We start from the raw sequence: 14,841 nt of genomic DNA, 5'->3' as shown, positions 1-14,841 counted from the left end.
TCATGCCCTCTAATATCACAAATCATATCGCAATTGCAATATCAGTCAAAATAATCGCAATTAGATATTTTTTCAAAATCGTTCAGCCCTACTCCTGGTCTACAAAGCTCTCACTGACCTTGCAGCACAATATATATCAGACGCTCTGTCTGGTGAAACAGCATTTAGCGTTTACGCACCCAAGCGATGGAATAGCCTGCCTGCTGACCTGAAATGAGCCCCGACAATATGCTCATTCAAGAATAAACTTACGACCTTATTATTCAGTATAGCTTACACATAATATGGTGAGAATGATAGTGCCTGTGTGTTGTGCTGTGGGGGTGGGAGTGTGGTGCTGGCAGGTTGGGAGTGTAGCTTTTATGTATAAGTTAGGAGGGTTGGGGTGGTAAATGGGTCAGATGGGGGAGTGCAATTTTTGTATATATTTTTGTGTGCATAACTTGACATTTCTCTTGTAATCAGAATTTTCTGCTTTGGTTTTTATTTCTTCTGCCTTTTTATTCTGTGAAAGCACATTGAGCATTTGTAAGGAAATGTGCTACACAAACAAATATAAGTGAGAGTGAGCTGGTTCTACTTTCCAAGCTATTTTGCTGGCTGTGTTATCCATTGTTGCCACTTAGAGTAGCCTTTTTTTATTCCTGTGTTTACGGTTAAAGTTATTTCCATTATAACTATGTCAAGATAACTCATTTAGGTCATGAGTCTCATATTTCTTTGAAAAGCTGTCAAGCCTTTACTGCAGCCTCTTTGAAAATTTGCGGATTGAAATTCTGCGGGGGTTTGCGTAATTGCATTCAACAGATAGCAAAACGCTAGAGATCACTGGGATCATAAATGCAGCCACAGGACTGACATGGCATTCATGAAGTCCATCTTATCTTGTCAATTTGATGTCCATTAGTGTAACTAAATCTTTTCTATTGGGAAATACTGATGTCGCTATTAATTGCATGCAAGTTGAAATGTTACAAATTCCTTTTAAGTCTTTCAAAATCGTGGACAACCAACAATCACAGTTGGTGTCCCAACAGTTGATGCATCAACAGATTTGAAAGGCTGTTCGGGATGAGAAGGGCTCGGGTGTCATTTTATCCAAACAATTGTGATCTGGCTTTTGCATAAATTATTTTTCTGGACTTCATATCGTTTCATAGGGTTTTAGAGCTGTTGTCAAAACCACAATAAACAAATCCAGGCAAGTCCAGGCAAAGACTGGATCTACTTGAGTCCAAGTCAAGGCGAAGACCAAAGGGGGACAAGAACAAGACCAGAGAGTCAAGTCATTTTCAAGACCATGGCATTTAAATGGTGGGACATATATTTTGTGGTTATATTCCACATGGGACAGAGACATCACGGCTGAACCAACCAACCAACCAACCAACCAACCAATCAATACATAACTGATAAGTGACACCCAGCAGTGGCAGCAGTGACTGAGACAAGACCAAATCAAAATATACCTGAGTATAATCCAAGACCACAGAAATCTAAACCCAAATAAGAGATCTAACTTGGTCTCTAGGTACGGGGAACAGAGAGATTCTTCATCTAATTTCCTATAATATCACAATTAGTGATGCTGCATTCAGTATTCAGCCACGTGGAATATAATAATGTATTACGCTGCATTTCTTCTGGCATGGAAGGGATTTAATGAACAGGAGCAGAGGGCATCCTGATCTGCAGATGTGCTCTTTGTCTTGCTATGACATGATCCTGGTATGTTCACTGAAATTTTACAAATTACATCAAATATTTGGTAGGATAGTCCCTGGAGTCCCCTAATCACATGCAGGCTTTCCAATATTCATTAAGATGAACTTAATGCTCATACTGCATGTTCCTCGCCACGTGATGATAACCAGTTTCTATCAAGAATTTACCCAGAAGAAGCCCGGACATGGAGAGTTGATTTGTTGAGTAGAGTGATACATATCTGAAAATCAGATATCTAACTTGACAATTTAATCGAATGGATATTAAGACTAAAATATGTCAAAACACATTATACTTTATATGCACAAATGTCAGAATTTCCTTATAAATACATGACATTATAAACATATAAATAATAAATCTGACTTCGCAGGGCGCTGTGGGTTTCTAATACATGTTCTAAAGTATGTTGCATATTTCAAATTGCAGTTTCATGTTTCATACTTTAAAGTACTGCAGGGGGTTAATCTGAAGATTATCATGAATAATTCTTTGTGCCAGAATTCAATATTGAAGATTATAATGATAGTGTTGAATTGACAGTATAATAAATAGCAAACATCAAACAAAACAGACATTTTTTTTCTGTGTAGGCAATGCGAGTCGTATGAAATCCATCCTCCCAGATGGATTACCAATTTAAACAACCGGTATTTGCATCCGTTTTCAACCATCATGTGGCAATAAAAACATTTTACACTAGCTCACGTTCAGATGGGGCTTTTGGGTGCTGGTGGTGATGATAAGTACCGGATTAGAGCGACTGTTTGTTGAATCTTCCTCTTAAATTGTAGGTATGTGAGCCAGTACAGGTTTATTGTTTGCGTGTGTGTATGTTTGTGTGTGAGCGTGTGTGTGTGTGCGTTTATGTGTGTGAGTGAAGGGTCGCTAGGTTCTTACCTCTGTCAGACTTTGTGCCTGCTTGAGTAAATCTGCTCTCCGTCTTTCTGCCTGCCTCACATGGAAGGAGTTGCTCTGACTCTGGATGACAAACACTATCTCCCGCAGGTCTGGAGGAAACACAAAGGACAGAGATCAGAGACTGCTCACATACTGTGAAAAAGGATCATGGCAATCGATGACCTTCTGAGAGCGAGACAAGATAAGAGACACAGTCTGTATAACCGAGGTGACTTCTGCAGCGGAGGGCAGCGTTAACAGATTCCTTTTGCTAATCTCCCTTATTGGCTTGGTGATAATAACCACCACATCAAGAGCTTAATTGGCTTGGGGAGAGTGTATGTAAATGTCACAGCCCAGATTGTGTTACTTAATAAAATGATTAGTAGTCAGATGAGTTTTTTGTATCTGGTGCCGTAAAAAAACCAAAAGGTTTACACAGCCCAGCTGTCTGGCTGAGCATCAGAACCACATTGTCAATATTATTCAGTATTCTTAATGCATGTTAAGGCCAAGGTTAACACAGAGCCAGTTTAGTGTGGTAACTCAGTTTAACTGCTGCTATAAGCTGCCTCAGCGTCAACGACATGTTTAGATACTATCTTTGTCATTGGCCCTGCAAGTTGCAGGTCTATTGCTTCATGTGAAATCTATTTAGAGTGCAGCAATAGTGACAGGACTCAGTGAAGAATGACATCGGCTGCACAAACAAGTCCACATAAACCCTGTGGCTCTCATGGCCAATACAATCAAAACTAGACTGAAGGATTGGGGGGTGTAAATAAAAAATAAAAAATAAAAAAAAAATCAGCAGTTTTGTCTTTTGCTCTGTACAATTACATCTGCCAGCTCTTAAATCCTTTAAGCTGTCCTCCACATCAAAATGAAGTTTTCCAGCAGCACCTGGCTGGAATGACTGTGACAACAAAAAAGCCTTTTCAAGCCAGGATTTAGAGCTGAGAGGTGGCAGCCTACATCCAGGTGTGAAGTAAGTAGAAAAGTGGTAGAGATGTCAAAGTTTTCCTGCCATGATGGGTGGCTCAGATACTCCCGGTAATGAGATGTGCAGGCCTTCTTGTGTATAGTTTCCAATTAATCTGGGCTCAAACAAACATAAGGGGCTCGTTGCCAAATAATTCGCACAAACTCGAGACATTTTAATTAGCTACTTAAGTATTTGTACAGAATGTAGTCATAAAGGATATACTGTGTGTCATAAATTCTGATTACCAGAAGGAGTTTTTCTACGAAGCTTCACAAAATTTGCTGAGTAAGAATATTTTAGCGTTTCAAAAACATAAATAAGTAACAGCAGCTGCTGACAGGTCTATAATCCTCCCTTTGGAATAGTTGCGCGAAAGCAATGCGAGGGGAGAGAGGAAGGGGGAGTGCTGACAATGGCAGGATTAGATGGATTGCCTCCTCTTCAATTACACTACTTGAACCTATTCCCACCCTGGGCTGGGATATTAGCACGGGGGTCAGGGGTAGACACTACGTCGGATCACTGTATCTGTGTCAGATCTTTTTAATTTAGTTGGGTGGGTGTGTCTCTGCCCTGCTCCCTACATAACAAAGCTCCCATTGATCCTCAAGCCCTGGCAAGGGGGGGGGATTTACTTGCTAAATCTCAGCATGTCCATCTCCAACAGATCTAACCTCCGCCGAGAGCTGAGCTTAGAGAGAGAATATGTCTCCCATACCACTGCACCACCTCTAAATGTCCTTCTGCTGAGTCTGCTAAATGAACAAGTGTGCGTGCGTGTACGTGTGTGTGCGTGTATATACGTGTGTGTGCATTTTATTTCACATAAAGCAGTGTATTCTAAAGCCCCAGGTGAGGTACCAGCCCCATGATACTGCAAAGTACAGCAATAATACCAGCTGCATGAGAGTCACAGCAGAATCAGATAAGCAGTTTGCCAATCCCTCATTGTGTAGATAATGCGTACCCTATGTCAAAGCAAAGGAGAATGAGGGGTAAAAAAAGAAACTAATTAAGAGTGAATTCACTGGCCTCGGCTCTACACTAATGGGTTTCGATTAATCATCAAACAACGGGGAGAAAAGGGGAAAAGGAAAAATCCTCTTAGAGTCCCCTTCTCCTCTCATCTCCATCACTCCTGTGTCCTTCTCCTCTGCGGTCACAATCACCTTTGTACACCCCATTGCCACTCAATGCAGGCCATCCCAGATCGCAAGTATGCAATCAATAAATCTATTGAATTATAGGGCAAAGATTTGAAACAGCACCTTTGGTGCCAAAGATGGCGCAAAGCACTTTTCAATGACAAACTGAGATTATCCGCTGATGCCTCTTGGCTGAGAAGAATATGACTCAAATGAAAGAGATGGAGGTTCCCAGGGAGATAGAGCCGCAGCCGGCTCCTGGTCACCTCAGCACAGATCATTTATTTTGCCAGGCCATTGGAACTAGAAAGCATGAGTCTAGTGTTCGTTTATCTCCCCTCACTCGTTCAGTATTCCACAGAGGCCACTCCATAGATAAAAAGACTGTATCAGCCTTGAAATATATTGGATGAAATGAGACACGGGAGAATTCTGCCTCTTTCTCTCTGATCTGATGCTTTTCTCAACGCATGGAGCCATCCTTTCAAGACCATCACCATCTGGTCCACGGCAAACTCTCGGTAAAGGCTTTGAGTGTTATGCAGTGTGTATTCACTACCTCTTCAACTCTACACGAGAGGGGAGAGGTACAGGCAAAAAAAAAAAAAACCCAAGAAGGCGTTTGTATTTGTGTGTATTTCTAAGCATGTGGTTGGTAGATATCTGCACATGTAGTTTGTGTGTTGTCGTGGCGGCTTGGCCCTGCGGTGTTGTCACCTCATTGACACAAATCAGTGGTGACACTTCCTTAGAGCAGGGTGGCAGACGGTGCCAAGTGGCAGAGGAGCTGAGAGCACACTGACCTGTGGGCTCTCCTGCAGCTCTGTCATCTCCATCAGTGTCACAGAGCAGGTGTGTGTAGTCACCAGAGCTGTCACAGTAACTTTCCATTTCAGCCCGGAGAGTCTACATCCCAACAGTGAAGTAAACAGACTTCCGTGGCAATGCAAGCGAGAGAAAAACACACACACACACACACACACACACACACACACACACACACACACACACACACACACACACAAACGAAAGTGTGACTAACTGTGGGGCGGCGGGATTGTTAAGTCTAGTGGAAAATTCTGACTACGAAAAGAAGAACACGCAGGAGGACGGGAGGCAGATCAATAGGGCAATTGCGATGACAAACGTCGGCGAATGTCTCAAAAAAGCTGGAAGTGTGCGAGCGGGGGCCATTAGGCTGTTGTGGATAACAATGAAACTGCCAAGACGGATCCTGAGCTCTTCATCGCCGGCACATCGTCAGGGATGATGGAGGATGTCAATAGCTCATTTCCATAGGCGGCAGGCTCGGCTCCCCCGTCCAGCGGCTGATTGTGCCGGTGTAAAACCCGCCACACTCCGATGACTCACATCATTGCGCTCCCCGAGACAAGATGGCCTAGAATCATCCTTCTCCTTAAAAAATCCCCCCTCCGTCTCTCCCTTCCCGGTGCCCAAATGGTGCTTTCTGAGAGACAGAGTGCGCCGGAGAGAATTGGGCTGCAGTTTCCTGACCAAGCTAACCATGACCGTCACACTGGATAACACCAGAATTTAATAGCCAATCCACAGACACGCGGCGATATTCAATCTAGAGGCACAAATCCAATGCAACCAACTTTTAGGCTGCAGAGAGTTTGATTTAGCCATATAAAAATAATTTATATTCTCTATAGGCAATCATCCAGTGTGGCGCCAGCCTATGTGTCATGCAGCAAGTGCAACGATTTCCTATCAGCCTTCTTCTCATATTAATACAGATTTTTAATTACCCTGCTCAAGGATCAATAGAGAGCATGGTGTATTTAACTTTTAGCTTACCGCTGAAAAGGTCAGTGTCATAAATATCTCTCTGTAAAATAGAGCAGAGAAAAATAGCGGGGGGGGGCAGGACAGAAAGGGAGTGAAATGAGGAAGCAAACCAATAGAGATAGGGAGATGCACTAAGATTGGAGAAAGAGTCGGGGAGAGAGAGAAAGAGAGAGAGAGAGAGAGAGAGAGAGAGAGAGAGAGAGAGAGAGTGTGAGTGTGGGGGAGGGAGAGACAGAGTGTGGGGGAGGGAGAGAGGGAGGCAGGACGCATGAGGGGAATGCCATCAGAGAGAAAAAGCCTGTAAAAAAATTACCTCATTACAATTCTCTCCAAGTAGGAAAGCAGACACACACACACACACACATACACAAACATCACACACCAGATTCAACACGTGGAGTTCGGAAAGAGGGTCTGCAACCTGTAATAATCACACTCATTATAGGTTCTCATGAGTTCACGACTCCATGGACAACTCTGGCGAAGACTAATGAGTGGTGAAGTCAGCCTTAAACCCCACTTTGCATCAATAATTCAGGACCCTAAGGCAATTAACTTTTAACAGATTCCAAGTTTTGCTTATGAAACCCATTCAATACCCATAATAGAATTTCAGAAATGGAAGGATGTCCATTTGAAAATAAGGCTGTATTTCTACATTCCTGGAAAGCTGAAAAGCTTTTTTGAAGATGCACAGTTTTCACATGCTAAACAGTGATATGTTTGTTTATTTGTTTTGTTTATTGATAAGGATCCCCATTAGCTGTGCACAAGGGTGTCAGCTATTCTTCCTGCGGTCCCACTAAGACACAATATACATAAAGAACATATGCACAGAGTTTAAAACCAGGATACAATAAAATAAAAAATTAGGACCACTTTGTCATGGGCACATAATAGTGAAACTGCTTGATATACAGTACAACCGTTGATTTGAGCAGATTAGGTCTTGGTCTGGGCAACACGAGGTGTCCAAAAATGCTGGCAGGGTTTGTGACATTTCAGGTTGAATGCGTGGCGCCATCTTAATCCGGACAATAAAGTCATCAGCCATGTTCAGAAAAAAAAAAGGCTCAGAAAAAATAGCACAGACAATGGATTTTTGTCTCTAGAGACAGGCATGCAGACAAGCAGCTCTTGGCAAACATGGGAGAGAGAAAGAGACAGAGACAGAGACAGAGACAAGAAATGCTAGTTGGTAGGCAGGAAGAGTCCAATCAACATCTTGTGAACGTGCTTTCTAGGAGCTACAATGCTGATTTCCCATGGCCTGGAGGGCCTGGCTCGCAGCCACTGCACGAATATAATGCTGCTGCAGAGGGGACAGTAGCGCTGCCTTCCTAGGCCTAATTATTGTTACAGCGATAATCTGATTTAAATTCTGGCAGACCTTCTTCGCTCTGAAGCAGCACTGTTCACTGTTTGAAGTACAGATTTGCCCTATACTCTCAGCTATCAAACGCTCTCCATTAAAAAGGAAAAATCCACCTTAAAACAATTTAACACTCTAGAAAAACTGAGATTTTAGCGATGTAACTTGCATTTCTTGGCACATTTTGTTGTTTGGTGGTGTATTTTTCTTATACCCGTGGATATAGCCAAATGTAGACAATGTGGCATCATGAGATCAAGATATTTCCAGTGCAGCTACAATGGCAGATACATTTTGGTGTCAGCCTCTCAGAATCAAAGAGCAAGGGCTTCTTTCTAGACTCACCAATTTGCACCAACTTTCAACAACCATACAGGCAGAAATCCATCGTAGAAGAGGCAGAGAGACCAATTTCTGCACTGAGTAGAGCCTCAACAGAAAGCAGTAAGGAAAAACTCCTGCTCCACTATTGCTATCACTGCTGCTCTCTCCATCTACACATATAATCAACAGCTGAATGCAACAAGTTCACACCCGTTCTCTGGAGGTTGTTGAAAGGCATTCTGGGAAATGTAGGAAATGTAGGAAAACTGAAGTATACGTATACAATGCAGGTTGAGGGAAAGTGGGCACACTGAAAAAGTAAATTACAACACTTCATCACAAAATATGATGTATAACCATAACAGTATACAAGGGTGGAAAGAGTAAGGGTTTTTGTTTTGTTTTGTTTTTCCATGTTATTCATGTTCCTCAAATCTGTGTTTCTCAATTGGTGGGTCACAACCCAAAAGTGGGTCAAGGGACATCTAATATGTGATTTCATAACCAGGTCTCAGTGGGTCTCAGTTCAAAACCCTTGGGGAAATCTTGATAGAGTTTGACTGGAAAAATAATTTAATCCAAATGAGGCCAACTGTAATATCATACAGCAGAGTAAAATCTTGTGTTTTCAAAATTCAGACATCTGAACTGACTGCTCAACTGAAATAAACAAAAAAAAAAAATACATTTAATGATCAGCAACATCTGTAATCATCTGTAATCAACATCTGAAATAAATAAATTGCCACTGCAAAGTATACAGAATCGAAAAGCTATAGTCTAATGATAAAATAAGTGATAACACTCTCTGTAAATGCAATTTAGCATTCCTGATTCTGTGGTCTGGGTGAACAGCCAACTGGATTTTAGTCAAAACTGCCTCATCTAAACATTGCATAATAGATCAGAACATCATTGCCTTGGTTCCACTTACTTAAAAAGCTGGGGTTGGCAAGCACATCAACATGTCTATATCTTAAACAAAATTATAGTGTTGGTGAAACTTCTTTGATTGTCTGCAGTCTTCATAAATAAATATTATTGTCTTAAAGTGTATTTATACACACATACTGTATGCAGCCCTAAACATGAGCCTGAGAACTGATTTTCTAAGTTAGACCACTGGACATGATCTGAAATTTATTACCATCCATACCTACAAGGTTGGATTGATTGATGGAGTACTACACTTGCATTATTATTCATGATTGTGACTCATCTATCCTGACACCTTGCCTATAAATCAACATTTTATCTAAACTGCTAGGGCTAGGCAGTCGATAGCCTTACACGATTTGTATTATTCATCTGTTGCTGCTGGTGGTGGTGCAGCAGAATATAATGCTGCTTTGATATCAAAATTATAATTTAATATCAACAGATCTAAGAAGAGATACAGCATGAGTGGAATATTGCGATGTGAATCTCACCACCATCCATAGTTAAAAGGTTAGATTGATTGATCAATCGCAACACTTGCATTATTATTCATTAGTGTGATTCATGTATCCTGACGCCTTGCCTATAAATCAACATTTTAGCTAAACTGCTAGGGCTAGGCATTTGATATCAACATTGTAATTTAATATAAACAGATCTAAGAACAGATCCAGTGTTAGCGGGATATTCCTACATGCACAAGCTGAAATATAATGGTCACTTGGAGAAGAGCAGCGGAATAGAACAGCAGTGATGTTGGTGCTACAAAGGCACGTTCGGTACCTCGGAAAATGCCTATTTGCTCATCTGGGAAACACTCGCAGAATTATGCATCCCTTTTGTTGACTATTTTGCAGCGGGTTACGGTTCACTGAACAGGCACACGGGGCTCTGGCTACTTTTGGAGTATGTTGTGCATGCATGCACGTTTTTGAGCATGAACTGCCCCAGCATTTTGATGTTCCAGTCATCACAACATTGTCGTTAGTTTGAAAGTTTGAAATGTCTCTTCCTGAGGGGTTTAGATAGGCGATGCTGAACTGTGTTTCTGCTGACAATCTGTGTTGTTGAAGGTGGCATGTTGCATATTTATGAATTACATGCAATACCTTCCAGCCAGAGGGGAGGAATTGAACTCGTTTTTGGTTTTTTTAAACCGTGTAATTTTACTGGTAAGGAGGTAGATGCATGCGCAGTGTGTAATAAGATGTTTTTTTTAATAACGACACGACATGTATCATGCAATTACTCCATTTAGATTCGGCACCATGTATTCTCACTAAAGAAACATCATTTGAGCCACATACACACACAAAAGGTCACCGCAAGTGTCCTGAAAATAAATCAGTTCTACCTTTAGATGTTCAAAGAATCGCTATAACAAAGAAAAAGTCCTGCCTCAACGTACACTACAGCTTTCATTTTATCATCTTTAGAATTCCTGCCCACAAACAATATTCTCTGCAGGCGACTGTAGCTTTGCTGGTGTGACAAAGGGAATTACTATGGCAGTGCCAGATAGTGCGGCTCCATTTTTCAGATAGCTGTCTGTTTGTATTTCCTCTCTGTGCTGAGGTGCCAAATGAGAGCATTATGAACTTGCTTTTGTGTGCTTTTGCTTCTATGGTGACCCAGTTGAATGAACAACAGGCAGAGGTCCAGAATGTTGGCTCCAAACTCCTCTGCAGGCTCCTGAAAATCACTCTCAGATGGAGCACTCTGCAATTGTATGAGCCCTCTCAAGCATGAAAGGCAAGCATGAGATCTTTTTATTTGCTGTACTTATGAAACTCCCGGTTGTTGTCAAATCGATAAAGAGAGGGGGGGGGGGGGCTCTATTATGAATAAGTTTAAACTATTCTTAGATTTCCACGATGGGAAATGATGAATTCTTCGAGACTGACATCAGACAGAAAGTTCAAATAAATGTTCATTATAGCATTTTGAAGTTCAATTTTTGCTCTGTCCAACATATTTCATGTCAAGATTTGATGTTCATGATTGTATAAAGTGATAATACATCTCCCTCCTTTGAGTGTACAATTCTCCTACAACTGAAAAAAAAATACTCAGTAATAGTTCATCCGTTTGAATGCCATCCAGGATTGCACTCATTTGCACTGACGCATCCAAATATCAAACACAGCAACAGATTCCAAAATATGAACCCAAATAAATTCATAGTGGCCTTGAATACAGGTGCTGTCTAAGAACTGAGCTTAACAAAAGGATAGCAACACTGTTAACACTGATTTTGTGTTCCTTTTTCTTCGTTTTGGCTGCTATTGCAACAAAATGGAAAAGAAAATCAGACTTACCCAGTTGACTGTTGTAGATGACATGCATATCATCTTGGCTCTGAAAAGACAGAGGGACATTTTAATAATTACAGCAACAAACAAGCAGTTCAAACATGCCTTCAAATAATGACCTACATACAGACACTCTTCTGTTTCACCAGAAGATGTAGAACTGACTAAAATGGACTCGTGTGAGGACGAACACAAATTTAGACTATATATTCCCTCTTCCTAATCACTCATTAAGACTTAGCGATGCTAAATGTGGAAACCCCTATGGGTTATTTGGAGAAATAATGGGCGATACTCCACGTCATTAGTCCTTCCTAATTGTGTGGGTTTTGTGCCTGCAGCATTTAAGCTCTGAGCATTCGGCTCAATTAAGGCATTGAACACTGTTCCACCTCCAGAGCTGTCAGCGCATGCAGCAGACCATGGTGGGATGAGTAAATCAATCACAACCCAAGCAAACTTTGAAGAGCTGTCTTTTCACCTCCATCTTTCAGAAGGAAATCTTTCAGTCTTGGGGGAGAGCGAGAATGTGCAAGTTTCTCGCTGTTTCCAGAACTCTAGAGCAAGAGCTGCAGAGTATTAATAGATAATGACAAACCGAGGCCTGTTTTGATTTATGACTTCCTCTAGACTAACAATCATTCCACACTCAAGCTGTTGCAGCCGTCGGAGAGCACAACTTAACCAAGTCGTAAATTCACGCTCAGTTGGGTGTGGTGCAGTGGTTACAGCCAGGGAATCACAGTAATTTGGTGGCGGTTGTGCGAGCGAGCCAGTGCAACCACCTATTTCAGCACATTCAGAGGGCTACCGATTTAAATAATACAGTATTAACACATTTAGCTCATTCCCTGCTGCTGATTGGCTCCCTGCAACTGTCATAACTGCATATCATTTAAAATGTTTCCCGCACTTCCAGCCTTTCCTCTGATATACATCAAATCCCTAATAGAGCATCCTGACAAGTTTCCAGCGAAGGCATTTGAATAGCAAGATGTAGGGCAAAGTAGAAGTTCACCGACGAGAACGATGACCGGCGCATGTTTCAATCTCTCCGCGCTGTCATATTTTTTCAGGTGATCAGAGCTAGAGGCAAATATATGCATAGACAGACAAGATCATATCAGGCTGATTTAATTCAGTGGGTACAAGACATCAGTTTAATTGGACTCAGTAGCATTAGTCATGCCCACAAGGTTCCTGTCTCATCTCATCATACACAATTCCTGTGAAACTATTTCCTTCGCTGAAGAGGGAAGGCAACCTCAAGGAGAACCGCATCTCAGAAGTCTGAGGGATCTGACAGAATTATCGGATAATTACTCATTTAAAATATTTTCCATTTGAAAAAAATAAAATAAATAAAAAATACAGAGCAATATGTCAATTCAGAGGAGGAATTAGGGAAAAATAGGAAGCAAATGACGATAAACAAGTCAGAAATTAAGGATAATAGGTGTAGGACTTTGTCTAGATGAAGATGGCGGCTGTGACAGGAGAGTGACAGAAGAGTGGCAGCATCAGGACTTATCAGCGGCGCTCAAGGGACGACAGCAGCCTTTCACTCGAGTCTCTTCTAGCAGAACTCCACTCTCAGGCAGAGGAGAACTGGTAAATCACTGCACTGTCACTGTCACACAAAATGAATTAAGATGTCCACTGTGATGAATTGACTGGCTTGTGAAATGTTGCCAATTAAATGGATTTTTTGTGTGTGTGTGTGTGTGTGTGTGTGACTGTGCCTGACATTTGTGCATGCATGCGTGCATGTGTGTCCAGTGCATGCTTCTTGCACGGCCCTAAATCAGATCCAGCAAGCTTTATATAGAAGGATATCTCAGTGTGCGTTCAGAAGCCTTAAAGGAAAAATCCACCCTCGGATACTCCTTCATTGTTAAATATAAATTTGTGATGTTCAATGCATTCTAGGAGTGTTTTTGTGATGAGGTGTTGTAATTTACTTTTTATGCCGTATCTGCTCTACTTCAGTTTGTGAGTTAGTTTTCCAGAATGACTTTCAACAACCCAAGAGAACGGCCGTGAACTTGTTGCTTTCAATCAAAGGTGGGCGTATGGGGATATAAATACAGCTGGCTAGCTAGCTTTATTTATTTATTGAACTAGTTTGTAAACATTGCGGCATGTCCGTGATCTCGGCCTCTTATGGCAGTATTGCATCGTGGTCTACTGAGGCTCCTGTCTGTGGAGAAATTTATATCTCTGTCTATGTCTATGATGGATTTCTCCCTGTATGAATATGCTGAACGTCGGTGCAAAATAGTGAGTCTAGAGGGGCTGACACCAAAACCTGCTGTTTACTACTGATGTTTTAGATCGCTGGAAAATGTTCTGCTATCAAACTCCAATGTAGCTGTGCCGGAAATATCTTGATGTGACATCACGTCGTCCTCATTATCCGCGGGAATAAAAATATACAAAATAACACCATCACCAAACAACAAAATGGACCCAGAAATGCGAGGTACATCGCTAATAAGGGTGGATTTTTACCTTTAACAAAAGGGTTTTCAATTCATATTCCTGGGTGGCACCTTCGAAAACCTCCACAGTTGAGTGACATGAGGGCGGGCTACAAATCTTTCCCTTGTAAATGATTTTATGGTCAGTGGCAGAGAGCACTCAGATCAGGTCCAGCATCATTTTCGCCATTACCGAGAGATGAATTGTTCTCTCTGGCCTTTATATGCTTCTGCTGCACCCAGGTAACGCTCTCCTTAATCCCATTTGACAGCAGGTTGTCAGCCATTTGCAGTGGGGTCCAGAAACCCACGGGGTGTTAAAAAAAGGAATTGCAATGAATCCACACTGTGCATCTGAAAGGGTTAGTCTCACCATCCCTTGAGTGTTTTTGATCTGAGCACGAGTGAGCCTCCACTATACTGATGCAGACAGACAGAGAGATTGTGTCTGCCAATAAATCTGACAGCGTTCTCATGTAACCTCACAGAAAAACGGCAGCACCGCGGCGGGAAAAAAAAAAAAAAAAAAAAAAGCCCACCTGTCTGCAGTGGGGAAAATTTGTAAACTCGTCAAGACCGATGCTGAACCTCCTTTGCAATTGTTATGTAATCAAGGACACCTGGTTAAGACAAGCCTTTGATCCCTGCCTTTGATTTGGCAGCCCTTCACATACGAGGCGACGCTGGCTTCCTGCCTCGCCTCTCTCACTCCCAGAGGGTACAGACGCTCCACTGATATGAGTGACCCATCATGTCACATTAGCTTTCTGTTCGGTGACGGCAGGAATTATTCAAGGTTGCCGGATTTTCTGAATTTTGAGATACGGGTGGAAAATGTGTGACATAT

The 14,841-nt window shown here is 41.8% G+C and overlaps 1 protein-coding gene across 1 annotated transcript in view; it reads right to left on the bottom strand.

Moving 5' to 3' along the window:
* The window catches only part of b3glcta (beta 3-glucosyltransferase a), a 52,985-nt gene that overhangs the window by 22,893 nt on the left and 15,251 nt on the right, over positions 1-14,841 (bottom strand). Inside the window, exons 3-4 of the mRNA XM_071925363.2 lie at positions 11,521-11,560; positions 2,626-2,735 (exon numbers count right to left, since the gene is read on the bottom strand). Coding sequence (XP_071781464.1) covers positions 2,626-2,735; positions 11,521-11,560 — 150 coding nt within the window. The remainder of the gene's footprint in view (positions 1-2,625; positions 2,736-11,520; positions 11,561-14,841) is intronic.

Source organism: Centroberyx gerrardi, chromosome 6, assembly GCF_048128805.1.
Source record: "Centroberyx gerrardi isolate f3 chromosome 6, fCenGer3.hap1.cur.20231027, whole genome shotgun sequence".
In the NCBI taxonomy this organism is placed as follows: Eukaryota; Metazoa; Chordata; class Actinopteri; order Beryciformes; family Berycidae; genus Centroberyx; species Centroberyx gerrardi.
The sequence above is the reverse complement of the archived record's forward strand: the minus strand, read 5'-3'. Positions and strand labels throughout refer to the sequence as shown.